Raw genomic sequence first — 27,885 nt, forward strand, 5'->3', positions numbered from 1 at the left:
ACTCCTTTACTGTGGTTATACGACTTCGGCGTGTCTTTAAACTATAAAACATTTCGGCTGATGTTAGACAAGTGGTAACAGCTCCAGCTCTGGGAAAGATCTTCTAGAATGTTCTCTGGGGCAGGGGTGGGCCTGGCCACATCTGGAGCCCACCCCTGCAGGGCCCCGGGGTCGGGGGTCTTCATATCTGTCCTCAGAAGCAGGGTCTCACCCTCCTCTTTCTGTGTCTCTGTCTGTCTATATATGTATTTATATAAAACAAATGCACGTATAGTTATTGTTCTGACTGCGTTTTCCCAGAGTAAAAAATGAAATAGTCTTTCGTCAATATGTATTTGACTAAACGGTGAAGAGATATTTCTCCGAAGCCTCGGAAGTCAGACAGATCAATGGATTTGAGGTGTTTACACAAACGGCACCGTGATTTGTAGAAACTGGTGAGCGAGTGGACAGGCAAACAGGCCGATCACTCCCACATGAAGGCTGGAAACAAAACGCCTCGGGGAAATTCGTCTCAGGGCTCGCGTCCTCTTCAGACTTCTTCAAGCTGACTTAGCAGGAGACCTGTAAGCAAATAAAAAACTCCCCACAAGCCAGGGAGGTAAATCCTTTCGCGAGTGGCGTCCGGGGCTCAGAGCGGCTTGGGGGGGGGGCGTGAGTGACTCGCCCGGAGCGGAGCTGGGAGAGACCCCGCCTCCCTGGCCGCTGGGCCCCCGCCCCAGCCCCTCCCCCGCTCCTCCCTCCACCCTCCCTCCCTCCTGGGCTGAAACTCTGGCCGAAGGAGAGCAGAGACAGCTCTCTCTCTCTCTCTCTCTCTCTCTCTCTCTCTGGCCACCGCCGCCTGCCTCCTGCCCCCTGCCCCCGCTCCATGGTGACCCGCAGGCCGGTGACATGAGTCTGCCCCGTGTTCTGCTCGCCCTGCTGCTGCAGGCCTGCTGGGCCACCGCGCAGGACGATGCGGCAGCCTCGAGGGCCATCGCCTTCCAAGGTGAGTGGACTTGCCGCGTCTGGGACTCTGGCCTCGGCTGCCGGGCGAGGCCGGCCTGGACCAGACGTATCAGCTGTGATGCCCCAATGGGACCCCAACCCCTTCCCTTGCTGCCGAGCGCTCAGATGCCGCGCGGCTGGCGCCAGACCCGACAGGAGGAGGCTGAGCCGGGGCTCAGCCCGCAAGCTCCCTGAGCGCCTGTCCCCGCGGGTGCTGCCCCCTCTCTGCCTCTCAGCTCCTTTTGATTCCTTGCTGGTGGTCAGTCAAGAAACACGGTCACCTGTCCCCACCCTCCCCCCCTTCTGAAGGTCATGCCCCTGGTAGTTTTAAATTCAACTTGGAAACGCGGTGAGAAAACGACCTCAGCTGTGGTGAAGGGCGGACTCCTCGCCCTTCCGGGAGGGTGGGAGTCTGAGTTGCCGCAGGGGTGCTGGCCGGGGAGGCAGCTGGTGGAGGACGCACCTGGGGAAGGTGGGCGCAGGGCGTGAGCTGCAGGCCCCTCCTCCGGTTCCCGGCCCAGACTGCCCCGTGGACCTGTTTTTCGTGCTGGACACCTCTGAGAGCGTGGCGTTGAGGCTTAAGCCCTACGGGGCTCTGGTGGACAAGGTCAAGGCCTTCACCAAGCGCTTCATCGACAACCTGAACGACAGGTAGGACCTCCGTCCTCTCGGGGCCGGCCTGCCTGGTGTCACCCTGCCGTGGCCCAGCAGGCAGAGCTGAGCCGCAACCTGCTCGGCTGGGTCTGCATCTGAGAAGGGTGGTGCCGGCCGGGCCTCTCGAGTCCCCTCCCCGAGTCTGAGTGGTCCAGACAGGCCAGGGAAAAGCTGAGCTTGAGATGGAGCAGGCCGGTCGGCCGGGAGGGCGGAAGGGGCAGTGCTGCTGCCTGGGCTCCGGGCCCCAAACCCTGAGGAGGAAACAGCTCCCCACCTCTACCACTGAGCGGGCGTGGGGAGCTGACCGAGGCCCTGTGGGTCCGCCCGGTGTCTGGAGGGGGTACTCCCCGCCAGCCACCGGGGCACCGACCACTGCCCAAGCGGACGGTCAGAGCCCACACCCCGGGCCCGAGGTCCCAGTGTCCCCCATGTCCAGAGTCCTGGTCGGAGGGGCCCCCAGCCCAGTCCTGGCTTTGGCAGCACCGTGCATCCACTCACTCACAGGGAAGCCCTGGGCAGTGGGTGTGGCCAAGCACAGGACACGCCTGCAGAGGGGCGGGTCAGGGCCACAGGGTGGGGGTGTGGCCAAGCACAGGACACGCCTGCAGAGGGGCGGGTCAGGGCCACAGGGTGGGGGTGCGGCCAAGCACAGGACACGCCTGCAGAGGGGCGGGTCAGGGCCACAGGGTGGGGGTGTGGCCAAGCACAGGACACGCCTGCAGAGGGGCGGGTCAGGGCCACGGGGGGGGGGGGGGGGGCTCAGCTCAGACCAGGTTCCTCCCCCTCCCTCACCTGCACAGGCCCCACCCCTCCTCCCACCCTGTCCCTGCTGACCCACTCACCCACTGAGCAGCTGACCCAGGCGCCGAGCCTCCCACGCACCAGAAGGGGCCGCAGGGACAGAGGACAGGCCTGCCCAATGCAGGGACTGTGGGACTGAAGCCCCAGGCCTCCCGAAATGCCCGGGTTTATGAGGCCCAGGGAGGGCCCCGGTGTGGATGTGCCTCGGGGAGGGGGTGCCAGGGCAGCCCTGCAGCCCGTCGTCCCGCTCCAGGGGACTCTGGCCCTGTGCCTCAGTTCTCCCGCCTGTGAACTGGGGGCTCTTCCCGCTGTCGGTGTTGGTTCTCCGCAGGGGCATCCGTCACCCGTCTGCTGATGGGCTGCGGGCCTGGCCACCCCCGGAGACCATCGACTGAGGTGCCCGGGGCAGAGAGAGGAGGCCACTCAGATCCAGGGGTCCCCACCAGTGTCCCTGCCCTGCCCACTGTCAGCGGCCCCACTGCTGTCCATGGAGGGTCTGCCCCCCACCCCGTGGCCCTGGAGCAGGGTCTCAGCACACAGCTCCTCGTCTGAGGCCCTGGAGAGCCAGGGACATGGTGGTCACTAGCTGGCCGCCCCCGCCCCGTGTGGCCCCCGGTGGCGGGACCCAGGGTCTTAGGGCCACTCGGGAAGCCCAGGCCAGGGCCCGCAGGCTCCTCCCTCTTGGGGCGAGACGGGACTGGCCATCTGTCCACCTGTGACGTGGTGGCAGTCCTGCCTTTGGATGGACGCAGTAGGGGAGCGGGCCTGGGTCTGGGGAGGGCCGCTCACCTCCGTGGGGCCCGCAGGTACTACCGCTGTGACCGCAACCTGGTGTGGAACGCGGGCGCGCTGCACTACAGCGACGAGGTGGAGATCATCCGCGGGCTCACGCGCATGCCCGGCGGCCGGGACGCGCTCAAGAGCAGCGTGGACGCGGTCAAGTACTTCGGCAAAGGCACCTACACGGACTGCGCCATCAAGAAGGGGCTGGAGGAGCTGCTCGTGGGGTGAGCGCCCGCCTGCCGCACCTCCCTGATCGCAGCCTGGTCGGCCACACTCCAGGGCTGTCCAAGGTCCCCAGGACCAGTCCCGGTGGCCGAGGGGGTCGTGCTGCTGACCACCGCCCAGCCTGCCCCATGGCCGCCAGGGGCGCTCTCCACCCCTCTGTCCTTCCCTCCAGCGGCCCACTGTCGTCTCAACCACTGAAGGCAGAGGGGGCCTGAAATGAGATCCCACAGAGCTTTATTTCCTGTGTAATGTCCTTTCCTATGATCCCACTTGTGGCCGGATCAACACAGAGAAACAGGAAACGTTGCCTTGGGTCTGGGTCTCTCTCCAGGGTTTCTAGCCCCCTGACCCTTACCTCCAGTCTAGGGGTCTCAGCTCTGCGGTTCCAGTGGGGCCCTGAGCTGTCTGGGTCAGTGCTGGCCTGAGGGGCCCGGCTGGGTGGTCTCACCTCTCTCACCCCCTGCAGGGGCTCCCACCTGAAGGAGAACAAGTACCTGATCGTGGTGACTGATGGGCACCCGCTGGAGGGCTACAAGGAGCCGTGCGGGGGCCTGGAAGATGCTGTGAACGAGGCCAAGCACCTGGGCGTCAGAGTCTTCTCTGTGGCCATCACGCCCGACCACCTGGTAGGACCCCTGCCTACGCTGGGCGGGGGGTGGGGGAGCACAGGTACAGGCATGGCCTGAGGGACGGGGGGCTCCAGGGGAGCAGAGGTGGAGAGGGGCCCGGCGCTCCCACCGTCACCAACGTTCGCCCTTGTTCTGGTCGCATCCACGCCAGGAGCCACGTCTGAGCATCATCGCCACGGACCACACGTACAGGCGCAACTTCACGGCGGCCGACTGGGGGCAGAGCCGCGACGCGGAGGCCGTCATCAGCCAGACCATCGACACCATCACGGACATGATCGTGAGCGCGGCCCCGCCCTCCCCGCCGTGTCCAAGATGCCGGAGATCCCGCGCCTGGGAATGAAAACTAATTTGACTTTTCTCTTTAACTTTTCAGAAAAATAACGTGGAGCAAGTGGTAAGGCCCCCCCCACCCCCCGCCCCGCACCATAGCGTCACCGGCGCCCGTTTGCCCGGCAGCAGGCTGAGCGCGGGCGGCCGGTGTGGCTGTGCCCGGGCTCTCTGACGTGTCCCCTGTCCCTTCCTCCGCAGTGCTGCTCCTTCGAGTGCCAGGTGAGTGTGCGAGCCCCGCCCCTGGCCCCCCGGCTCTGCCGCCTCGCGCTCACCGTTCTCTTGTGTCTTGCAGCCCGCCAGAGGACCTCCTGGGCTGCGGGGCGACCCCGGGTATGAGGTGCGTGGCCGCGTCCTGTCCGTGCTTTCCTCCTTGGGGTGGGGGGGAAGCCTGGGAGAAATGTCCCTGCTGCCTGGCACCCAGGTGTTAGGGATGCGCTGGACCCCAGGCAGCCGTCCTGAGCGCTCACCGCCCGCCTGCTGTGCTGAGCAGGTGCCCCAGCGCGGGAGAGAGTCCAGGCGCCGTGACCCCACGCCGATGCGGCGGCCACGGGCTGCCGTGGGGTGGGGCCCGCCGCTCCGGCCTCTTCCCCATGGGGGAGGGAGCGGCCTTTCTGGAGTGACCACCCCTGTGGCTTCGCTGCTGGAGGCGGACCCTCCATGGGACCCTCCATGGGACATGGCCCAAGGCCACGACTGCTTCGTGCGGAGGTTTTGGAGAACAAAGTTAGTTCCCAGTATTCACAACCTGGGATCTTGCTTGTGAAAGTCCACATTTCTGGCTTTTCCTAGAAAGTGTCAGGTGCAGTAGCCGTGGAGCCACACGGCTACCTCCTCCGGGGGGCTTCTGCGCCCCACCCACCCCGCCCGCCCCAGCAGCAAGAATGGGCGGAGAGAAAAGATTCAGGGGTCACTCCAGCCGGCGCCGGGCAGCCCCAGGGCCCGGTGGGGTGTGTGGGAGGGGAGCGTGGACCTGACCACGCAGGTCCCAGGATGGGCCACGAGAAAGGTGCCTGAAAATCACATGAACACTAGGGACCGGATGGAATAGCTTTTTGGACCTTTTTTGTTCGCAAGTAGAGGGTCCTTCTCACCAGCTTTTTAGAAATAAATGGAATTTGTCGTCTAACCTTGATCTGCTCTGTATTCCAGGGAGAAAGAGGGAAGCCAGGGCTCCCGGGAGAGAAAGGAGACGCCGGAGACCCCGTGAGTGCCGAGCCCTGACCGGGGGATGGGGGCGCTGAGAAGCCCGAGCCCAGGGAACTGGGCTGCGGAAGCTTCCAGAAGGATGGCTGGCTTCTGAGCACCATCGCCATGTGGCCTGACCCTCAGAGGACACGGCCCTCGTGGTGGCGAGGACCAGGGCGCACACGGCATAGCCGTCCTTCCAGCAGCCCCCGCCCGGGAAGACCCCCCGTGCCCCTCAGGCGCCCCCACAGGCCCACCTGCTCTCAGAAGGCGGGGGCAGGGGGCGGCCAGCAAAGTCCCAGGGCCTCTGCTTCAGCCACGGCCAGTTTCCCCTCCCCCGTGGCCCCGTGGGGGGCTCTGGGCCTCCGCCTCCCTGGAGCTCCGCTGAGAGCCCCCGGGAGGGGTGGGTGAGGCCTTCATAGCAGGGCGCTTCTCAGATGCAGGTCTGTGGTCAGCCAGCCAGGTCTCTCCAGCTGACCGGGCCTGAGTAGCGTGGAGAGCAAGCGGGTTGGATGGGGGCTGCCCCTGCCCCCAGGGGTGTCTAACCCACCCCTTCCTCTGTTGCAGGGAAGGCCTGGGGACCTCGGACCCGTCGGCTACCAGGGCATGAAGGTGCGTCTCCCCCTCCTCTACCACAGCCTTTCCTGGGGCCTCAGGGCATCCGGCCTGGGGCGCCCCTCACAGCCCCCTTCCCTCCTCTGTTTGCTGTCTAGGGAGAAAAAGGGAGCCGAGGGGAGAAGGTGAGTGACGTGAGACTTTGGGGGGTGTCCCTCGGGGCACAGAGCGGCCCCCTACTCTGGACAGGGACGATGCTGCCTGTTCCCGGCGTGGCTGGGCTGCGATGAGCTGGGTGGTGGGGAGGCGCCCTCCTTGGGGACCTCGCCCCACGATGGGGAGACCAAACCTCTCACCCTTCCTTCCTGTCTCCTCAGGGCTCCAGGGGACCCAAGGGCTACAAGGTGAGTGTGGCCGGAGGGGCATGGCCGGTGGGGACACTTCCCTGTGGGGTGCGGTCTGACCTTGGTCTGACCTTCTTTGGTTTTTGCACTTTGCAGGGCGAGAAGGGGAAGCGTGGCGTGGACGGCGTGGATGGCATGAAGGTCACCCTCAGCTGGGGGAGGGCTGGAGGCGGGGCCCGTGTTTCAGGAAGGGACGGTGGGCAAGGCTGGCCACCCCAGGGCCGGTGGGTGGGGAGGGGTCTCATGTGTGGCCACCCCTGGGCAGCATGAAAGGCAGGAGACGTTTCCTGCCAAGCCCCAGGTCCCAGTGGACCCCAAGCCACCTGGCCAAGCTCAGAGCTCCTTCTGCCGGGTGGGGCTTTCTTGGGAAGCGGGTGGATGGGCCAGTGCTGAAAGGCTTGATCACCGAACCCGCCTTCCTCCTTGCAGGGGGAGACGGGGTACCCTGGCCTGCCAGGCTGCAAGGGCTCGCCCGGATTCGATGTAAGTCGCTTTCTCTCACCGACATTTTAAGACTAAGTCGTCAAGAGTGGAGTTGCCTCAGCCCTCCTGCTGACACGCTAAGAAGTCGCACGGGCCACACCACGTGCAGACCTGCCCTTCTGGCTCGTCGCTCACGTGTGTGCAGCCCAGTGGCTGCGGTTTCAGAATGTGGTCTGACTCTGCGTCCTCTCCCCAGGGCATCCAAGGACCCCTTGGGCCCAAGGGCGACGCGGGTGCCTTCGGACTGAAAGGAGGGAAGGTCAGTGACTCAAGCCCGCGGCAGGCCAGGCTGGGGCTTTACGACCCACCGAGCGTTGAGCAGAAATTCCTCCTGGAAGCAGGTTCTCGCCCCTAGTCTGGGGGCCAGGCCCCACCGCCCATGGGGGATGAGGCCTCGCCATTGCCCTTCCTGGGGCCGCCAGGGCTGGGGTGGGGGGCCCTCCGCCCCGGGAAGTGCTGGTCCCTGAGCCTCGGACACGTCCTGTCCCCACCACACCAGCCGCCCCTGCTCATCCGTCTGGGGCCTCTCTGGTCACCTCAGGAATGTCCACGTAGCCTGCAGCCCGCGGGTCAGCCCAGAATCGATCTGCTCACGGGAAATCTAAACTCAAGAATAAACAGGGTGGCGCTGATGCTGCAGTGGGCAGAGCAGTGAGGCATGAGGACTTCACGTTTTGAGTCTAATTCAAATCTGCTGCTGGGAAAGTTGGAGCAGTAACACGAACTCCGCCCCAAACGCGTCCTAGCAACGCACATGTCCTGGAGTGTGGGCCGAGGTCCCCAGCCTGGCAACAGTGGGCATCCACTCATGAGGGCCGGGCTGGCCCCTGTGGTGGCGGCATTTGAACCCAGGAGGCGGGTTTTGTGCAGAGATGTGGGTGTCTGGGGAGGGTCCTCTGTGTCCGAGGTTCCTGCAGTCAGTCAGGGACGGCGGCCTGAAGCAGGGCCAGCGTAGGGTCACTGGCCCCCAGGACGGCTGGGCGTGGCCTCCTGAAGGCTGACCCTTGCATCTTTCCAGGGTGAGCCTGGAGCAGACGGGGAGCCTGGGAGGCCAGGGAACACGGGGCCCCCCGGAGACGAGGTGAGTATGCACACAGCCCCCCGATACAGCGGGGTGGGCGCCGGCCCTGGGAGGGGCCGCAGGGTCAAGGACAGACAGTCTTCACTGTTGTCCCCAGGGTGAGCCTGGAGCACCTGGTCCCCTGGGAGAGAAGGGAGAAGCCGGCGACGAGGTAGGAGCCCCTCGTCCTCCTGATGCCCGAGCCTCAAGCAGAGTTCCCGACGCAAACTAACACTCGTGTTCATTCCTCTTAATCCCAGGGAAACGCGGGACCAGACGGACCCCCCGGAGAGAGGGTGAGTGGAGGTGTCCTGGGCCTCACCACTTAGTGGCAGACGTGGACGGTGTGACCAGCCCTGTGGTCCCAGGTGGACAGACCCCGGGGAGTGTGCTGGAGCCAATGGGACCCCAGTCTCTGAAGGACGGGGCGTGAGATGGAGGGACTGCAAGTCCTGGTATCTGCTGGGGCGCCAGGCCCTGTGCCCAGGCCTCGAGCCCCAGCCTGCACCGTCAGGGCTGCAGCCTCACCGCCCTCTGCTGCCTCCACACAGGGCGGCCCTGGGGAAAGAGGACCACGGGGGACCCCAGGCGCGCGGGGCCCGAGAGGAGACCTGGTGAGTCACTGTTCCTAAAGCTGGGACCCCATCCCCTGGGGGCAGAGACCGGGGCCAGGCCAGGGTCAGGCCATCAGAATCACAGGACACGCCACCGAGGCCCTCTGGCCCCTAGATGTGGGCAACCCACGCCCTCGCCTCCTATTTCCCAAATATACCCCCCGACACACACTTCTTGTGCGGGAAATGCGGCAGCTCCTGCCCTCGGGCCCCGCCCAGACCTCCAAGCTGCGTGGCCCCGGGTCACCTCCAGGGCCTGGGAGGCAAGGTGAGCTGGGTGGGGCTTCTCCACTCACCACGGATGACCAGGGAGCAGCCCCCTGAAACCTCACCCAGGCACGCCGTGGAAGCACGTCCTCTGCACTGTGGCTGCCACCTTCGTGCCGGCTGGCCGGGTCTGGCTCCACGGGCTTTCCCCGAGCTGCGCTTATTCCTTAGCTTGGCCTTTATTTAGCTGCCCAGCTTCACACTTTCGCAGCTGACTCAGCAAGCCCCGCCCGCTGCACGTCTGGGCTCTTCCCCCCAGAGCTCCTAAACGTTTCGCAGACGGAGCCTCTTCTGCAACTGTCTTCTTCCGGGGACGGTTTCCCTTTGTTAAAACTTCAAGAGCAGGAATGTTGGAAACAGCTCAGGGGCTGCTGCTCGCTCACCTCCAAGGCCCAGCGGCTTCGCCGTCAGGGGCCACGCTGGGCTTCGTCTGCCACGTGGTTAAGTGGGAAAGTCTGGCGGGACCCAGAGCGTGGGCACCGAGTCACACTCTGCCCGGTTGGAGAGGAGAGCAGGCCTCACCCTATGGCTCCGGGGTTAGGAGGCAAGGACGCTGAGCCCCAGGCCTCAGATGCGGCTGGCCCCCTCCCTGCTGGAGATGCAGGCGCCGCCGCTCCCCGTCCGCAAGAACGGGGTGCTTCTCCAGGCTGTGCTGTCCCCCTGGGGTGACACTCGGACGTAGGGGCAAATGCTTCTCCTCCAGATGCGTGTCCAAGGCATCCCGATGGGGAGAGTGAGTTTAGCCAAGTCCAAGGTCAGGGGAAGAGAGGTTTGTCTTTCTGACCCCGACCCCGGGCCCCCCAGAACCCCACGCCCCCCCCAGGCAGGGGTGGGGAAGGACAGCAAAGCAGGGACGATGTAGCTTTGACCCCCTTTCCGAGCCCAGTGCTTCAGGTCAGGAAACAGGACTGAAGGCCAGGCTGTGCCTCCCGGAGGTGCCTTGGACAAAGCGGGGTGGAGGTATGCTCAGCCCCACACAGCTCTGGTGCCCGAGGCCAGGTGGACGATGAGATGCCTCCCGGCCTCGGGGGGGCTGCTGGCCCCTTGTCGTGGCCCCTTGAAAGCACAAGTCACCTGATGGCCAGGCACGTGGCCACGTTGTGGGAAACACGTGGGCAAGCGTGAAAAGGAAGGACGAGGCCGGCCCACAGCAGACGGTGGCCCTTCCTGGCTGTGTGGGAGCTGCCGGGCCCCTGGCCTCGCCTGGTGGCCACCCGGGGCGGCTGCCCTCTTCCATCTCCACCTCAGCGGCTTTTCCTCTCCAGGGTGAAGCTGGACCCCAAGGTGACCAGGGACGAGAAGGCCCCATTGGCATCCCCGGAGACCCGGTAGGAAGCCCGGCTGCCGGGGGGCAGGGGGGGAGCTGCTGCCGGTTCGGATCAGCTCACAGATTTAGGGGGAGGTCCCTAGGGGGAGGTCCCTTTTCTCTTCCCACCTGGGGTGCTTCCTGCAGGGGCAAGGCCTGGAGACCTTGGGATGTCTGGGGTCGGGTGGGGGGCCAGGGTGGCTGGTGCAGATTGGTGAGCTGGGCCCAGTGCTCCCAGGGGAGCCCTGTCTCAGGGTGGGCGCCTGCCAGGGTGCAGCCCTGAGTGTGCAGAGCCCCGTGCTGCCCCCAGCGCTGCCCTCAGGGTGAGGAAGGGTGCCCTGGCTCGGCTGGTGCTGGGGGAGGGCAGTGGGCTTGGAGGCCGGGCTGGGGCATGAGGGGGCAGGGCGGGCAGCAGCGGGGGCGTGCTGGAGTCGGGGCACCCTGGGGACCCCCTGGCCTGGCGGAGCGGGGTCACAGGGGACTGAGCCCAGACAGAGGCACCCCACATTGGAGACAGGGTATGTGAGCCTCTCTCAGTGTTTGGAGCCCAGAGGTGAGATCCTGGCTGGAAATTGATTTGGGAGTGTTGGTGCACAGAAGGTTCTAGAATTCCTGGATGTGACCTTCTAGAGGCCATGCTGGGGATGAGGAGGACAGTGGAGGCCTGAGGAAGCCGCGGGCTGGGTGGAAGGAGGGGGCGGGGGACAGGCAGGAGGCTGTGAGCGGCTGGGGGAGAGGCACAGGTGAGACGACCCTCCCCAGGGAGCATCATGCCCGCCGCTGCTCTCAGCCCATCTTCTCCAGACCCCGGCCCGGGGCCAGCCACGGGGGTCCACGAGTGGAGGGTGGGGACAGGATGCACGCAGAGGCGAGGCAGTTTGGGAGGCAGTCTGCACTGGGCAGGCCTCGGCCAGAGGGACACCGCTGGTGGCCAGCGCATCCTGGCAGAGGTCAGCAGGGCCTGCTCGAGCTCTGGCCCTGGGGGAGCTCCCTGGGGGAGAACAGGAAGGGGGGCACACAGCCTGGTGCTGCCCTTGTTATTGGGGTGCTGGCCATCCAGTGGGGAGACAGACCACACGTAGTGAACACGTAGCAAGCTGACCTATGTGCGTGGTGAGGACGCCTGGCTGCAGAGGTAGGTCCCGCAAGGCCCTCGACCCCGCCCACCGCCTCCCGCGGGGTGAGGGCCGCCCCAGGGGCCCCTGCGATTCTGGGTGCTGCCGGCTGGGCGTCGGCCGGCTCTGCCACTGACCTGCGTTGCGGCCTGTTCCTTGGCGCCCTCGGAAGGGCCTACTTCCTGCCCCTTCTCGTCCCCATTGACTGTAACGAGATTGTCTGCAGTATTTTGCTTTACAGAAAAATACTGTAGGGAGTCCCCTGGTGGCCTAGCGGTTAGGATGCTGGGCTTCCACTGCCATGGTCCGGGTTTAATCCCTGGTAGGGGAAATAAGACCCCACAAGCCGCGCGGCACAGCCAAAGAAGGGAGATACCGTCATAAATATCAACGCCCATCTGCCGTTCAGCCAGCTCATGTGTCCATCTGTCCATTCATCCATCCACCTCTATCCGCCCATCCATCCACCATCTACGTACATGTGTGCATCTATCCCTCTATCCATCCACCCATCTGTCATCTGTCTATTCATCTGTCACATACATATCTGTGGATATATGTACCCATCCGTCTACCCACCCAGCCGTCCATCCATCCATCCACCCTGAAGAGCTTCCCAGGCTATGTCCAGAATGTAAGTTCTTAGCAGCAACATTTCTCAGCCCCAGTGGTGTGTGTGTGAGCTAATATTTGCCAAATAATCCTACCTACTTCTCTGTCTGGCCCCCAAGAGTGTAAAAGAGGACGGCTCCCACACCTTTGCCAGGACGAGCTATGATCAGACTCCTGCCGTGAGCCTTCTCTCCCCTCTTGCTTTGACTGTTCGTGGGTTTACGGGCCAAGCGCGGTCTCTGCCGGGCTGTTGAGGCAGCTCTTCATTTCCCACCGGCGTCTGTGTTTCCCACGTTGATGGCGGGGGGCTCCATCCATGGTGCAGACGTTTTGTCAGCTGTCATCTGCGTCCTGACCTTGTCTATGGTACCCTGTGGTTGAGGATGTCCTGCTCGTTTACAGAGATTTACAGATGTGCTCACGCCTTTTAGTGTATTTTTTGCTTACGTCTTTGATCTGTCTGGAGTAGAGACTGAGGGGCTGGAAGAGAGGTGAGCTTGGCCTGCTTGGCTTTTTCGGCGAACGGCCAGCCCGTTGTCACAACACACGTAACCTCAGTCTTTCCTGCTGGTTAAAACGCACTTCCATCATGTTTAAACCCCCTCACCTACGTGTGCCCCTTTCTGGTCTGGCTGTCGCACACCCCTCCTCTTTCCATTTCCACCCAGTTCCCACGACTGTAACTCATGTGGCCTCAGGCGGGCTGGGCCTGCTGCCTGGGCGGCTTCCTGGGCCCCTGCCTGGGCCCCTGACTTTCCTGGACGGGAACCAAGGAGCAGTAACTGCTCCTGGCCGGTGCTGCCGGGACAAGCTGCCCGTGTGACGCAGGTCTTCCCTGTGGCACCTTCAGGAGGTCATTCGAGACTCTGAAGGCACGAAGCTCTAAAAGCAGAACCGACACGGGTTCATGGGACCATCCCAGCAGCATCAGTTTTCAGTCATGATAGTCACTGCAAAGAAAAGGAAACGACCAAGAACGTGGGGAGAGAGGGAGGCCCCACCCCAGGCGGTGGGGACCCCGGGCGCTGCTGGGGGCGGCTGCCCCCTTTGGGAGGGGGCCCTGTGTCTCCCCAGCCTGTGAGCGACCGGAGACGGTCCCCTCCCGACCCGTGGCTCCCGGCCAAGGAGGCGCTTGGTCACCTGGACATTCGACTTCCGGGCCTCCAGGCTCTGGCTAGTGTGCCCGGCCCTCCCAACCCCACCACGGACCCGCGACCGACTCCAGGCCCAGCAGGAGGCCGGCTCCGACCCCAGGGTCCATGCAGAGAGTTCTGGGAAATGTGTTTTCCCAAATCCCAGGAAAAGGCAGTGCAGAAACAGAGGACAGGGTCCCGTCGTCCCGTGGCGGGCCCAGCCGTCAGGCCTCGCCTGTCCCACGTCCCACCGCGCTGGGTGCCCGGTCCCACCTGCGAGGGTGCCAGCTGCCCACAGGAGCTCTGCCCGAGTTTGGTCTTTCTGTGTCTTAGGCAGGCCCTTGAGTCCCAGTTTCCCAGGAGGTGCTACCCGGGACCAGGAGGTGCCGCTTTTCTTGCCCCGAGGCAGGTCTCGGGGCCCCAGGCTGACCCCCTGAGCCCCCGTGTCCCCGTGGCCAGCATGCAGGGAGCGTGATGCTGGTGCTGGCCAGGGCGCACAACCGCGCCAGCTCCCGGGCCGTGGCCACGGCCGGCCCCCTGCCCGGTGTGGGGCGGCAGCGCGGCAGCAGCTCCTGGCCAGATAACGGGCGTCGTGCACGTTTGTGACGGGAGGGCAGCCAGCAGAGAACTCGTGAGAAGCGCCGCCTCGTGACGGGGCCCAGGGGATGGGCCTCTGAGTCCAGGGTCCCGTTGGCGGGGCCCAGGGGATGGGCCTCTGAGTCCAGGGTCCCGTTGGCGCGGCCCAGGGGACGGGCCTCTGAGTCCAGGGTCCCGTTGGCGCGGCCCAGGGGATGGGCCTCTGAGTCCAGGGTCCCGTTGGCGCGGCCCAGGGGATGGGCCTCTGAGTCCAGGGTCCCGTTGGCGGGGCCCAGGGGATGGGCCTCTGAGTGCAGGGTCCTGTTGGTGGGGCCCAGGGGGCCAGGCGGGCCAGCAGCCCCCTGAGTGACACACGCTTGCCCTCCTCGCTGAGGCTTGGCTGGGGGCATCTGCGCAGTGCTCAGGGGACCGAGAGCCTGGCCCCGGGAATGCAGGGGTCACCTCCAGAGAGGGACGGGGATAGAGCAGCCAGCAAGTGTGGGGTCTGGGGCCTGGGCGGCTCCTCTGGGGCAGAGGGGGACCGATGGCTGTGTCCTCTCTCTGCAGGGTGAGGCTGGCCCCACTGGACCGAAAGGATACCGCGGCGACGAGGGGCCTCCAGGGCCCGAGGTGAGGAGCCCTCCCCGCCCCCCATCCTAGGAGGGGCCAGCCCTGGACCCAGACCCCATCCCGTACCCAGCGCTTCCTTAGGAGATCCCCCAGGCTCCTTACCTGTTAAAACTGTTTCATTTCACCTCACAGTATATGTGACTCTTAGAACATTTAGAAAATGAAGAAAACTACAAAAAGAAATCTAAAACACCCCCCAGAGATAAACAACATGAAGAGTTTGGCTTATTTCTTTCCAAATTCTTTTTTCTTTCTTTGCATATTATGCCTTATAAATTTGACTTGGTAAGGTTTTTTTGTTTTTCTCATCATGAGCTCAAACCTTAACGATTTTTCAGCACGTTATTGACATGCTCCCGTTGGCCATGCCTGTAGCTCTATCTGCTGATTCCTCCACCCCCGCCGGATGGGCTCTCGGGTTTGAATTTCCTGCAGTGACCCCGTGGGTTTCTGTCCCTGTTCTGGTCACCTCGTCCTTGGGTCACTCCCTGGGTGGACCACTGGGCAGGTGTGGCCTCTAAGGCCCGAAGGTTACACGGCCCCCAGGATCATCGGTTTAAAAACCCTTCTTTTAGTCATTTCTGTGCTGCATGAAGACGTGTATTTTATTTAATTGTCCCTCTTTCCTCCAAGAGACTTTGTACCTCTGAGCCTGTGTGGCTCGCTGCCTGGTGTCCACTTCATTTTCTCCTCCTTAGGGCCCCGGAGGAGCCTCAGGGCCCCCAGGACCCCCCGGAGACCCCGGGCTGATGGGCGAAAGGGTGAGTGACGCAGGGCACGGGGCACAGCCCTGGTAGGGGGGCTGCCTGGGACCCCAGAGTCCAGAAGCGGCCGGCCTGGGCGAGTCCCACAGTGACTGGACACGGTCTGCTCTCCCAGGGTGAAGACGGCCCCCCTGGAAACGGCACCGAGGGCTTCCCCGGCTTCCCTGTGAGTGCCCCCCGACACCCCCTTTGGCCAGTCGGGCACACGGGCTCCGTGGCTGGGATTGCCCCTCGTGGCCCCCCGCCATGTCAGAGCCCGGCATGACTGTCCTGCCTTCCCTGCAGGGCTATCCGGGCAGCAGGGGTCCTCCCGGGATAAATGTGAGTACACGCCCTTCCGCTCCGTCGGCCCCTGGAGCACACGTGCACGTTCAAGCACATCGCTCCCACACCTGAGCAAGCACACACGCGTGCAGAGGCACACACACGTGCAAACACTCACACACGTGCAGACGCACTGTCCCCCACAGCCCAGCTGTCGCCGAGGCACCCCCACCTGCGTCTCCGTCTCTGGGAGCCCCGCCCGGCTCCGGGCGGGGTGCCCCTGCTGACACTTCCCTCAAGAGCCGAGGGCTCCACCGCACCCCCCAGAGCCCTGCCCTCCCCAGGAGCCCAGGCCCGCAGCACCCACCCCAGACCCTGGGCCCGGCTCCCCCTAACCACGTGCTCCCCTGCAGGGCACCAAAGGCTACCCTGGCCTCAAGGGAGACGAGGGAGAAGCCGGGGACCCCGGAGAGGACGTGAGTGCAGAGCCCACCGCATGCTGTGACATCCGGGGCCGGCCTCGGCCTCGAGGGCCCGGACCCGGAGGGCTGTGGTGGCTCCGAGGGCGGCTGAGGGTCCGGGGTCGAGGGTGCGGTGGGCAGGCTCGCAGCAGGGGGTCCAGGGGCTCCGGCCACGTGTGGCAGTGCCTGCAACACCGCGCTGTCTTTCCAGAACAATGACATTTCTCCCCGAGGCGCCAAAGGAGCAAAGGGCTACCGAGGCCCCGAAGGCCCCCCGGTGCGTTGGCGGGCGTGGGCAGGTGCCCCACCCAGAGGCTGCAGAGGCTGGGGTGTGGGGGCGGGAACCTGGGAGCCAGGCTCTGGGGAAGGGCTCGGGAGGCGGGGCTTCGGCAGGCAGGATGACGGGGACGGGCAGTTTCGGGGTGGGGGCTTGAGCAGGCAGGGGTGGGCAGAGGAGGGGAGGGTGGGTCTCCAGGTGAGGCATGATGGTTGCAGCAGGGCCCGGGGCGGTGCCTGGATGAGGCTGGGCACCCTGCCCCTCGCGGTGGTGTCATTAGACCCACAGGGACACTCTGCCCCGGGCCGTGAGCACCCACAGACCACCAGGAAAGGGCACATTAGACAGTTGTCGCCCAGCGGAGGGAGGTAGCAGGTTCCCCAGCCCTTAACGTGCAGAAGCCTCAGCTGCCCCTAGTGTTCGGGGGGCCCTAAGTGGAGGTGGGGTCAGCCGAGGGCTCCCGTCAGACCTGCAGCCCAGGAATCGGGCAGGGCCCCAGCGTCCACCCTCTCCTGTCCTTTCTCTGACAGGGACCCCCAGGACACATAGGACCACCAGGGCCAGACGTAAGTGGGGTGTTTGTGAACATCCTTGGGGGCCAACTGCTCTGGCCCAGGATCCTGTGAGGGTGGGGAGCTGTGACAGCAGCAGGGAGCTGTGATGGCGATGGGGGGGGGACACGTGATGGCCACAGGGGGGCACATGGTGGCCGTGGGGGTGTGATGGCCGCAGGAGACATGTGATCGCCATAGAGGCACATGATGGCCATGGGGGGCATGCAATGGCCACTGGGGGGACACGTGGTGGCCATAGGGGAACATACGAAGCCGGGGGGGGCACATTATGGCCGCAGGGTGGACATCTTATGGCCACGGGGAGACACGTCTTTGCCCCCACAGGAACATGTGATGGCCACGGGGGGCGGAACGTATGGCCACATGTCAGGGACCACATCAGGTGCTCATGCCTGCAGGCAGGGGCCTCACAGGCAGAGCAGGGCACACCATGGGAAGGGAGACACCCTGCCCAGCCCAGCCCCTCTGTGGTCCCAGCTGTGGTCCCAGGGGATGGGGACCTGGAAGGCTGGCCTCACCCCAGAGCCTGGGGCAGCCCTGGAGGGGTCACAGCAGGGCCTGTTCTGTCTCATGGGAGTGTCTCACCCCCTCCCCAGGAATGCGAGATTTTGGACATCATCATGAAAATGTGCTGTGAGTATCTCCACCTTTGAGTAACTGTCCTAACTAGAAGGAGTGTCCTGCCACGGTGCCGGCCGGGGTGAGGCAGGCAGGCGGGCAGGCGTATGCCCACCCACGAGAGTCCTGGTGGGCCGGGGAGGGCTGGCTGGAGGGTTTAGTCTAAACGACCACGTAATTTCCTCTTTCTCCTCTTCCCAGCTTGCTGTGGTGAGTGTCACTCTTCACCTGGTGTTTCTAGCTTTCGAGTGGACTGACCCCGTGGGGGGTGGAGCCCCTCGCCCACACTCCCGCAGCCCCGGGGTGCTGGCCCACCTCGTCCTCTCCCCGCTCACTCACACAAGCAGGCACGGGGGGATGGGAGTTCTCCCGGTGCCCCCGGGTCCTCGAGGCCCTGCCCCTCGGGCTGCCCTGCTCTGGGAGGGGTCCTGGGAGGGGCCCCGAGGCTGAGCCCGCCACCGCCCACAGAGTGCCAGTGCGGCCCCATCGACATCCTGTTCGTGCTGGACAGCTCCGAGAGCATCGGCCTGCAGAACTTCGAGATCTCCAAGGACTTCATCGTCAAGGTCATCGACCGGCTGAGCAGGGACGAGCTGGTCAAGGTGAGGTGCCCAGGCCTCGCTCGAGGACGGAGCTTCCCAGGAGGGGTCTGTCCTGACACCAGAGTGGAAGGGCCGGGCGCTAGGGGCCATGGGACGGACGCTTTGCTTCTCGAAAGCCGAAGCCCCCAGCCCACCAGAGCATGAGAGTCACCCCGGGGGCCCGGGGGCCGGTCCAGCCTGGGACAGGTGGTGGGTGGAAGGGCGGCCCAGGAGGAGCATGGGCGCCTCGGGGGCCCTGGTGGGGGCCGCTCCCGACCGCGGCTCCCGTCCCCGTGCAGTTTGAGCCCGGGCAGTCGCACGCAGGCGTGGTGCAGTACAGCCACAACCAGATGCAGGAGCACGTGGACCTGCGGGACCCCAACATCAGGACCACCCAGGACCTCAAGGAGTGAGTGCGGCTGCTCGGAGCCGGCCGACGCACGGGGCCCCAGCGGCCCCCGCAGCCCTGCCCCCAGCCCCGCCCCAGTCCCGCCCCCAGCCCCGCCCCCCACTGAGGGCGGCGCCGTGGCCCCACCCCCAGCCCTGCCCCAGCCCCGCCCCCAGCCCCGCCCCCCACTGAGGGCGGCGCCGTGGCCCCACAGAGCCATCAAGAAGCTGCGCTGGATGGGTGGAGGCACCTTCACAGGCGAGGCTCTGCAGTACACCCGGGACCGGCTGCTGCCGCCCACCCAGAACAACCGCATCGCCCTGGTCCTCACGGACGGCCGCTCGGACACCCAGAGGGACACCACCCCACTCAGCGTGCTCTGCGGCCCTGACATTCAGGTGGGGCGGCCTCTATGTCTGCGCTGCCACCCTTGCGCTCTGGGGCTCGGGGGACTGTCCCCACCGGGGGCCACGCCAACACTGCCCCTCCCCCCAGGTGGTCTCCGTGGGCATCAAGGATTTGTTTGGCCTAGCCGCGGGCTCTGACCAGCTCAACGTCATCTCCTGCCAAGGCCTGGCGCCCCAGGGGCGGCCGGGCATCTCGCTGGTCAAGGAGAATTACGCAGAGCTGCTAGACGATGGCTTCCTGAAGAACGTCACCGCCCAGATCTGCATAGGTGGGCATGGGCAGGGCCCCCCTCGGCCCAGGCGTGTCCTGCTCTGCTCTCACGGTGACCCTCCGGCCATGGGAGCCACACATCCACGGCCAGCAGCACGCCTGCCGCCCCCCCAGCCGCTTCCCGCTCTTCCCCGAGGAGGCCGTGGCCTGGCTCCCTCGTGGTCCAGCGTCCTGGCTCCCTCATGGTCCAGCGTCCACACGGGTGCCCCCCCCCGAGTGTGGGCTGCACCGCATCTCCTGCCCGTCGTCCTGGAGCCGTGAGCACACGTGTGCGCTGGGGTCTGAGGCTCGGCCGTGTTTGGCCTTGGAGTCTGAGGCCCCTCAGAGGTGCCTACGTAAGAACATACTTGCCATGTCCATCTGGGCCTGGCCCGGGGTCAGAGCTGAGTCCGTGGTGCAGACAGCTGGTCGGCAGCCAGAGAGAGCTGCAGGGTCAGACTCGGGGCCCTAGCCCTCCCGGTGGGCACGTACTCAGCCTCGTCCAGGGACAGCGTGGCCCGGGCTCTGAGCTGCAGACCACCCTTCCTCCTCTCTGAGCCTTGGTTTCCCCATTCTGGGAAGGGGGGCTGCCTCACTGGGCTGGTGCCCGGGGGGCCATTCCGTCCCTCAAAGGCCCCTCTTGAACAAAGGACACCCCTCCTGGTGGGTGGAGGGGGCCAGCTGTTCAGGAACATCAGCTGTGCTTCCATGGAGATGCCAGCTGTCCTCTTGTTGGGGGGCTGCAGGTGGAACAGTGGTCTCTGAGATCGCTGGGTCCATGCTGTGGGGTTTTCTTTCTTACAGACAAGAAATGTCCAGATTACACCTGCCCAAGTGAGTACCGGGGGAGGGGGAGGGGCTCTCAGGGCGGGGCACCGGGTGAGGAGGGTCGAGAGGCCACAGGGCGGGTGGGGCCAGGCTCTCGGGGCCTCGCTGTGTGCTCATGGCCGCCCCTGCCCACAGTCACCTTCTCCTCCCCGACCGACATCACCATCCTGCTGGACGGCTCGGCCAGCGTGGGCAGCCACAACTTCGACACCTCCAAGCGCTTCGCCAAGCGGCTGGCCGAGCGCTTCCTGACGGCGGGCCAGACGGGCCCGGGCCAGGAGGTGCGCGTGGCGGTGGTGCAGTACAGCGGCACCGGGCAGCAGCGGCCGGAGCGTGCGGCGCTGCAGTTCGTGCAGAACTACACCGTGCTGGCCAGCGCCCTGGACACCATGGACTTCTTCAACGATGCCACCGACGTCACCGACGCCCTGGGCTACGTGACCCGCTTCTACCGCGAGGCCTCGCCCGGCGCCGCCAAGAAGAGGCTGCTGCTCTTCTCCGACGGCAACTCGCAGGGCGCCACGGCGGCCACCATCGAGAAGGCCGTGCAGGAGGCCCAGCGGGCAGGCATCGAGATCTTCATGGTGGTGGTGGGCCCCCAGGTGAACGAGCCCCACGTGCGCGTCCTGGTCACCGGCAAGGCGGCCGAGTACGACGTGGCCTTCGGTGAACGCCACCTGTTCCGCGTGCCCAGCTACCAGGCGCTGCTGCGCGGCGTCTTCTACCAGACGGTGTCCAGGAAGGTGGCGCTGGGCTAGCAGCCGGGCCACCGCCGCTGAGACGGAGAGTGAGAAGGGGCCGGAAGGTTCCTGGCCCACCCGACTAGCCAGGCTTTTTAAGGAGAAGCTCGAAAGGCCGCGATTCAGCGCTCTGCGTTCTGCCAGCCCCTCTGAGCGGGGTGTTGCCGCCCCGACCCGGGGCTCTGCCGGCCCCTCCCGCCGCCCACCTGAACCCGCACCTGACTCGCGCTGCCGGTCAGGGTCCCCTAATCCCGAGTCAGAACCCCTAAGCCTGGTTTCTCTTTCCTTCCTGGGGTCAGCTGTCACCGCCTCCCCTCCCCCACTCCCTCGTAGCTTGACTTCCCTTCACGAAACACTCACGCCTAGAGTCAGGTCTCCCAGGGAGCTGCCTGAGCCCTGGTGAGCCGACACCTCCTCCCAAGGCTCTTGTCACTCACCCCCGGCCAGCAGAAACCGCGACTCCTCGACCCCGTGTCCCAAAAACCCCAGAGCAAAGGTGCTATCCTGCCCCCAGCCCCAGCCCAGGACGCAGAGGCCTCGCCCCGCCCCCCGGGGCAAAGTGATGCATTTCACCACAAAGAGCCAAAGCTCTTTTCCTCAAGGAAGTGATCGGTTCTCCATTTTCCTGAAGGCCTTCCTGGCACTTTAGTTTTACTTTTACTCCTTCCTGTGGGTTTTCTCAACGTGTCCATGTCGGCGACTTTTCCAAATAAAGGCTGTCACTCTCCTTTCCGCCGCCATCTGTCCGAGGAGTTAAACCCACTCGGCGTTTGCACTTTGCACCAGCAGGAGGACTCAGCGGTGCTTGGGGCGCCCCACTCAGAGCCAGTAGAGGTGCCTCCCCCCTCTTCCAGGTCTGGGGCAGGAACTGGGAGGGGCCCTGACACCCTGGGCTGCAGAATCAGAAGTGGATTCAGTGGGGGAGGGCAGCTGGAAGAGCCAGTCGGCTCCAACAAGATAAATCCCCAAAGGGCCACAGCATCCCGGCATCAACCCCAGCTCTGGCCTTCTGGAGGGGCTGGCAGGTTTGGTCCTGGATTCAGGGCAGTAAGAGGGCCTCCTCCAGGAAGGCGGGGGCCGGGGGGCTGGGGGAGAGGGGCTGCAGCTGAAGAAGGAGGACAGGAGTCCGACGCCCTTTGGCATCGGGGTCAGGAGAGGCGGGTGGGGCCTCCGCGCAGGCCTAGTCATGGGGGACCTGGCTAGCGTCCTTGGGTGGGGCCCCCCGCGGGGCGACGGCACCCCACCCGAACCCCTCACGCAACGGGGCTGTGAGAGCCGAGCGCCGGGCCGCGGGGACTCTGGGGGGAGCGGCACCCATGTAGAGGAGGGGTCAGGAGTCTCCCTAGGGGCTCAGCCCCTGCCTGATGTCACACTCAGCTCCATGGGAACCCAACAGCTGCTGGCGGTAAGTGTCCACTGCCCCGCTGTCACCAGAAGGAGCGTGGCCTGAGGGGTGACCCCTCAGCGGTGTGACCTTGAGCCAGTCACCTTCACCTCCGTGCCCTCAGCCGCAAATTGGGCTCGTAACAGGGACGCACCCACCCGAGGCCTCACCCTCTCACATCACACGCTTCTCTGTTTGGGGCCAAGGCAGCTCGAGCCCCCGGACGTGGCCGCGGAGGGGAGGCTGAGGGCTTGCAGGAAAGGGCAGCTTTAGGGGAGCAAGCCTGGCCAGGGAGGGGGCGCCGGGGCTCCAGGAGCCTCTGCAGGACCCCCGCAGCCCCCACCAGGCTCAGGCTCCCTCCTGGGGACCCCGCGTCTGAGCCCAGGTCGGGGGGCCGAGGCATGGGTCTGGGGGCTCCCCCCACTCGCAGGCCTCCCCACCCCGCCTGGAGGTGGTCACCCCAGGGACCTCTTCCTGAAGGACAGTGAGAAATCAGAAACTTCCCCTTTAAGAGGACCGCGCCTTTAATCCGTGAATCACCTCTTTAACTGGAGTCCCTGGCTGGGACCCGGCACCCGGCCAGATAAGGACAAGCATCCGCCTTCATTCTTTGCAAACTGCTGTGAGGGAAACCTCCAGCCCACGCGCCCACGTCCCTTCCAAGTGTGTAAAGGAAACGTTCCAGACCGTCACGTGAAGTCCCGCAAACGAGTGCAAAGCCAGTTACCCGCTCCTGTCGGTGGGTCAGGATCCCGCTCCTGTCGGTGGGTCAGGATCCCGCCTTGCCTGGGCCCTGTGGCTCCCTTCAGTGCACAGTTGGAGCTACTGGGCACTGGGGTGGCTGGGGGTGCAGAACACCCTCAGGGGGCCGGCCGCCCCCTCTTTGTCCTGACCCGCACTGCCAGGGGCGGCACCCGGCGTCTCTCCTGGCTGCCCCTCCCAGGAAGCCTGGTCCTTGCAGTGGGATCCCAGGGGCGCTCGGAGGCCCCCTGCCAGCCCCACCTGGAAGCTGCCCGTCAGTCGCAGGCAGGCGCGGGGCAGACAGCGCGCACGCAGCCCATCTCCGGGATCCCTTTATTCCGACCCAGCCCCGCAATCCCTCCGAGTGTTTGTGACATCGACCTCAGGGCTGCGGCCTCCACGGGGTCCTGCCCGGACGGCAGAAGGGCTTTGGCCTCACCTGCCTCGGTTTGCGTTTTGTGACTATTTTTTTGTCGTCCTTTTGCTTTCGAACTCCAGACGCGCTGTCCTGGTGTGCGTTCTGAACACGGCCTTCAGGGGCACTTAACCCTGTCTGATGGGCTTTGTTGTTCATGGAAGAGTCGATCACCTTCACATTGATTGCTACAGCCAGTATTTGGTCTCCATGATGCGTTTTTGATGCTAAGAATGTGCAAGAAGGAACACTTTTCCATCCATGATTTTTGAGGGCCGGCGGGAGGCTGCAGGTCCGAGGGCTGTTGGCCACGCAGCTCACTGATCGAAACCCGTGGGCCAGCCCTGCCCTGGGCGCCTCCACTCGCCATCCCGACTGCTGGCCCAGCAGCTGCGGTCTAAAGGAAGTGATGCCCTCCCGGGGCAGGATTTTAAGTTCAGCTGCTCCTCTGTCTTTCGGCTGCGGGGATGACGACACTTACGTTCCCTGGAGACTGAGACGCCCTCCTCCAGTGAAGCCTGGATGGCCGCTTGGGGAGCAAGGTGAGCCAGGACGAGCCGCCGCCCGCGCTCAGGAGGGGCCGTGTGGCGAGGGGCGGTGGGAGGTGGCGTTAGAGCCCCTGCGGGACCCGGGAATCCCTCACTCTTCCCTCACAGCCCGCCACACCACCCTGTGCCAAGCAAAGACGGGGAGAATGTTCTTCTGTCCACAGGAGAAAAGACGGCAAGCCAAGGCCCATCCACGCCACGAACTCCACGCGTGGCACCACAGAGCACGCGTGAGCTTCACACGCATCGTGCCGAGTGAAAGACGCCAGACTCACACGTGCTGCGTTGTTCCGTCCGCGGAAGCTCGAGGGCGGGAAAGCTGATCGGAGGCGACGCGTCGGTGGCGGGAAGGGCACAGGGAACTTTCCGGATGATGGAAGTGTCGTCCATCTTGATGGTGTGGGGGTCACGTGGGTGTGTGTTTGTCACAATTCTTAGAATTGTACACATTCACACGCTTTAGATTAAAAGAGAGAAGCTGGGATTTATGCCAGCAGCTCCCCGTCTGCACCACCTCTGGCAGCGCCGGACGCCCCTCCCCCTCCCCGTGGCTGTGTGTCTGCTCCCCAGCACACGTCCACCCCCTGGGGCGGGGAGCTGGGAGCCTCCCTCCCTTTGCAGCCTCATGGTCCTGCTCACAGGCAGAACGGGGCATTTCTTTAATTCACACTGACCCCTCCCCTGAGTGTGAGTCGGCTGGGACACCACTCCTGGGACTCTGCAGGGTAACTAAAGTCCCAAGGCAGTTGACTTCAGGTTAATCAAATGGAAGATTCTCCTGGGTGGGTCAGACCTAAAAGACAGAGAGATTTCACCTGCTGGCCTTCTAGGAACTGCCCATGGAGGGTGGCCAGGCACAAGAGGGGACCCCAGCCCCACAACAGCCAGGATCTGAACCCCACCAAGAAGCAGTGAGTCTGGAAGAGGGCCCCCAGCGTCGGACTGCACAGGCCGACAGGCTGTTTCCAGCCTGCGAGACCCGAGGGAGACCAGCTGGGCTGTGCCCAGACCACTAACCATGGGGCCCATGAGGTGGTCCATTTGTGTTCTTTTCAAACTACCGAGCTGGTGGTGCTTTGTTACGCGGCTGCGTGAGTTAGGAGGCCGTACACCCTGTCTCCAGCTCTCACCCCCGGCCCTTCTCAACTCTTGTCATTATTTAAGAGACACCCCCCCTCCCCACTCCTCCCTCCTGGAATCAGGCCCATTGGTAACAGTGGTGCAGGAAGAGGGGACACCTCCTTCCCCCCATCTTCCTTCTGAAGGTCTCCTGTCAGGGCTCCCGAGACCACCTGCCCCCCTGGGTGCAGCGTGGCTGCCGCTGTTTGCCAAGGGGCAGCCGGCACCAGCACATCTGTGCCATCGTCTGTGCCCTCCTGCCGGTTTCCACCTCCCTCTACAGTTTGGATCCTCTCCAACTGGGAGGTCATCCTGGGTCATCTGGGTGGGCCTGGTGTCATCACAAGGGTCGCAGAGTTTGCGGTGATGTGTTGCAGCGCCCGCGGGACACACGCTTTCTCCCTGGAGCTCAGCCTCTCTTTTAGCCTCGACCTCACGGCCCCGTCAAGTGCACTGAACTTTCTTCTCCAGTTGAGCCCGAGAGGATCTCCTGGGCGGCCCAAAATGGCACCAGGGTCAACGAATGAGAAATTGATATGTTTGTAAAAATAAAGTTTATAACTTGATTTTACTCTTCAAATCCTGACCGTGGGTAACATCACTTTGGCTTCTAACTTCTTTGGATTCTTCAGAAAACAGCTCTGCCAAAGAGCTCGAGGGCCTCAGCCCCAGGGACGGACTGAGAGGGAGCTCCAAGCCCCCGCGCGCCCCCAGAGAGATCCCACTTCCCGGGTGAATCACCGACCCATCTGCGTAGTTTACTTTTCCCTCGGAGAGAAGGAGCTGCCAATTACATGCTGAACCGCCAGATCTGCGTCTGAGAAAGCCTGGACCAGGAGTGACAGAGTGGACAGCCTGAAGGGGTGGGCCACCTCTGCCCGGCCAGGCTCCGGGCTGACACCGTAGGCTTGCAGGCTGCCCCCAGCTGTAACCCCACCCCCCTTCCCGGGACCCCACCGGTGGGCCTCTCTGGCCCAGAGGAGCAGCTGGGCCGTCTCCGAGGCGTCCGTCCTGGTTTCCAGAGAAGCTGTTGGCCGAACACGAGACCATCTGGTTTAATGTAGGAGGTGAGCTCAAACTTGGCCAGCAACGAAGAATGGATCTCGTGAGAACAGGCCCTCAATAGTTTTCTAGTTATCTGAGGAAATGTTTCTGGGGATAAGCAAGATGCTAAAAACAAAGGGTCAAGAGACTATCAACCAGCCGAGACCCAGGCCCTTGCTCCCAGCACTCACGTCTCACTTCTCAAGGACCAGCTTAAAGGCCAGCATCACGCCGCCCACGCCCGTGCCTGTGTCTTGTCTAAAGCAGATCCTCCTTGTCCTTTTTTAAACTGATGACAAGTTGAAATGACAGTGGACCGATCCCAGTTCAGGCGAGCAGAAATGGAGTCAGGTGGCCATGGAGGATCTGGTCTCAGACACGTCCCTGCCCCACCGGGAACTTGAACTTTCTCTGAGCTGCACCAGACCCAAGGCACCCCAGCCGTACTCAGAGCTGCCGCTACCAGCTGCAACCTTGAGGCCTCAAGGTCTCCCCTTGTGGCTACGCGACCATTCAGACCCCAACCCATCCTCACGTAACAAGCACCCTCCTGTCTTGCCAGCTCCAATTATAATTCTTTATTTAAAAACTTGTGTAACTGTGACCTTGCAGTTTTCGTCTTTACAGACCTCCTCCGCCATTTTGTCTGTAATTCAGTGCAGCACAGTTCAACTGCTTCTTGAACCTGTGTCCCAGGCTGCAGTCCTCACAAACCCCAAATAACTTTCTTTTTATTTCCATCAGGTCTCCCTTTCTGAAACTGTGTTTAACGAAATCATTGTGTTTTTCACGGATGAAACATTTCCAACGTAGAAGATCAGCGAGGACAGTGCAATGGCGAGGACTGAGCCACCCTGTACCCACTTTCTATGTTAACCTGTTACCATCTGCCAGGCTTGTTTTAATAACCTTACGGTTGAAATATTTGAGAGTAAATTACAGACTTGATGACGTTTCACGCATAAGTACTTCAATCTTCACCTCTAAAAAAATAAGAACTGCTTTCTGCATGACATAATACCATTACCGAATCCTGTTCAAAATAGAACACCAAGCTAAAAATAGCTTCTAAACATCACCATATGCCCAGGCCATATTTACATCTCCACAGTTTTCTGAAATTGTCTTTGACAAGCTGTTTGCCCCCTAAGCTCTGAACAAAGTTTAAGGCTTCTTTCCGGTCCTTTCTGTCCTGTGTCACACCGAGAATGGGTGCTAAAGCTAGTGTTCTACAATCACTTGAAATGATTTGTTTCCTTCACGAGATTATATTATTAATAAGATATGCACTTAGGTTTACTTTTTCTCAGCCTGTTCTCAGGATCAGGAGATTTTCCTTTGTAATTTAATTGTTCGATATACGAAATATTGACCTGGTTCAAAGGTCAAAAGTCAAAGCGTTCCCTGGAGAGGTCGTGCTCCCAGCCTGTGCCTCCGCCCCACTCCCCGTGGGCTCCCGTTGTCATCAGTTTTTAGTTAGTTCTTTCAGTGTTTCGTCTTGTGACACCATTCCCATACAAAAGAGAGTGCACTGAATTCACAGACCTCCGCTCTGGTTTTCACTTAACAGCACAGCCTGGAGATTATTTCCTGTCGTTCTCCATCCCCTGCAGCAACTGGGTTTTCCGTCTTGTAGATCTGCCACAGCTGCAAGCAGCATCTCACACCTAGGCCTCCGAAAGCTTTCCAGTCCCACAGGTGCCAAGAAAACCCCCCACGTTTGTCATCTCCTGCTCTTGCATGTGTGCGCATCCCTAGGACAGATCAAGGGAAGCACACCGGTCACTTCGTTAGATCTGGCCAACTGCCTCCATAAGCTGTGTCGTGTTGCATGTTCACGGCCCCTCGCCCCACAGCCTCGCCAGTAAAATTAGCCGTCACACCTCTGGGGTTTTGTCAACCTGATGGCTGAGAACCGGGACTTCAGAAAACAGATTGACATTTCTCTCACTACAAATGATGCTGAGCTTTCATTTATGTGTTGAGGGCCTTTGGCACCCATTTATTTTCTGAGAAAAAGAGTATTCCTGGCTCTTGCCCCCTAGTCCATGGCTCTTGGTTTTTTCCTTCCCCATTTCTGGAAACTCTCTTCGTATTAAGTAGATTAGCCCTTAGAGACAACCGGCAAG

General features: G+C 63.3%; 1 protein-coding gene and 1 long non-coding RNA gene across 2 annotated transcripts; both read left to right on the top strand.

Moving 5' to 3' along the window:
* The first annotated feature begins 739 nt into the window (after positions 1–739).
* Positions 740–21,232, top strand: COL6A1 (collagen type VI alpha 1 chain). Its single transcript, XM_067739718.1, has 35 exons — positions 740–988; positions 1,509–1,638; positions 3,249–3,449; positions 3,917–4,076; positions 4,231–4,359; positions 4,456–4,476; positions 4,611–4,631; positions 4,705–4,749; positions 5,562–5,615; positions 6,165–6,209; positions 6,311–6,337; positions 6,530–6,556; positions 6,653–6,697; positions 6,986–7,039; positions 7,236–7,298; positions 8,058–8,120; positions 8,218–8,271; positions 8,360–8,395; positions 8,651–8,713; positions 10,246–10,308; positions 14,290–14,352; positions 15,051–15,113; positions 15,232–15,282; positions 15,402–15,437; positions 15,794–15,856; positions 16,053–16,118; positions 16,649–16,684; positions 17,290–17,326; positions 17,513–17,521; positions 17,780–17,913; positions 18,192–18,301; positions 18,495–18,678; positions 18,776–18,956; positions 19,742–19,771; positions 19,901–21,232. The coding sequence occupies exons 1-35, from the start codon at positions 892–894 to the stop codon at positions 20,521–20,523; spliced, it is 3,084 nt and encodes a 1,027-aa protein (XP_067595819.1). The 5' UTR covers positions 740–891; the 3' UTR covers positions 20,524–21,232.
* LOC137225547 (uncharacterized) lies at positions 10,318–12,430 on the top strand. The gene is made up of 2 exons (XR_010943894.1): positions 10,318–12,035; positions 12,133–12,430. It is a non-coding gene; the product is annotated as an uncharacterized lncRNA (long non-coding RNA).
* Positions 21,233–27,885: the final 6,653 nt, after the last annotated feature.

The sequence above is a fragment of the Pseudorca crassidens genome, chromosome 5 (assembly GCF_039906515.1).
Source record: "Pseudorca crassidens isolate mPseCra1 chromosome 5, mPseCra1.hap1, whole genome shotgun sequence".
NCBI lineage: Eukaryota > Metazoa > Chordata > Mammalia > Artiodactyla > Delphinidae > Pseudorca > Pseudorca crassidens.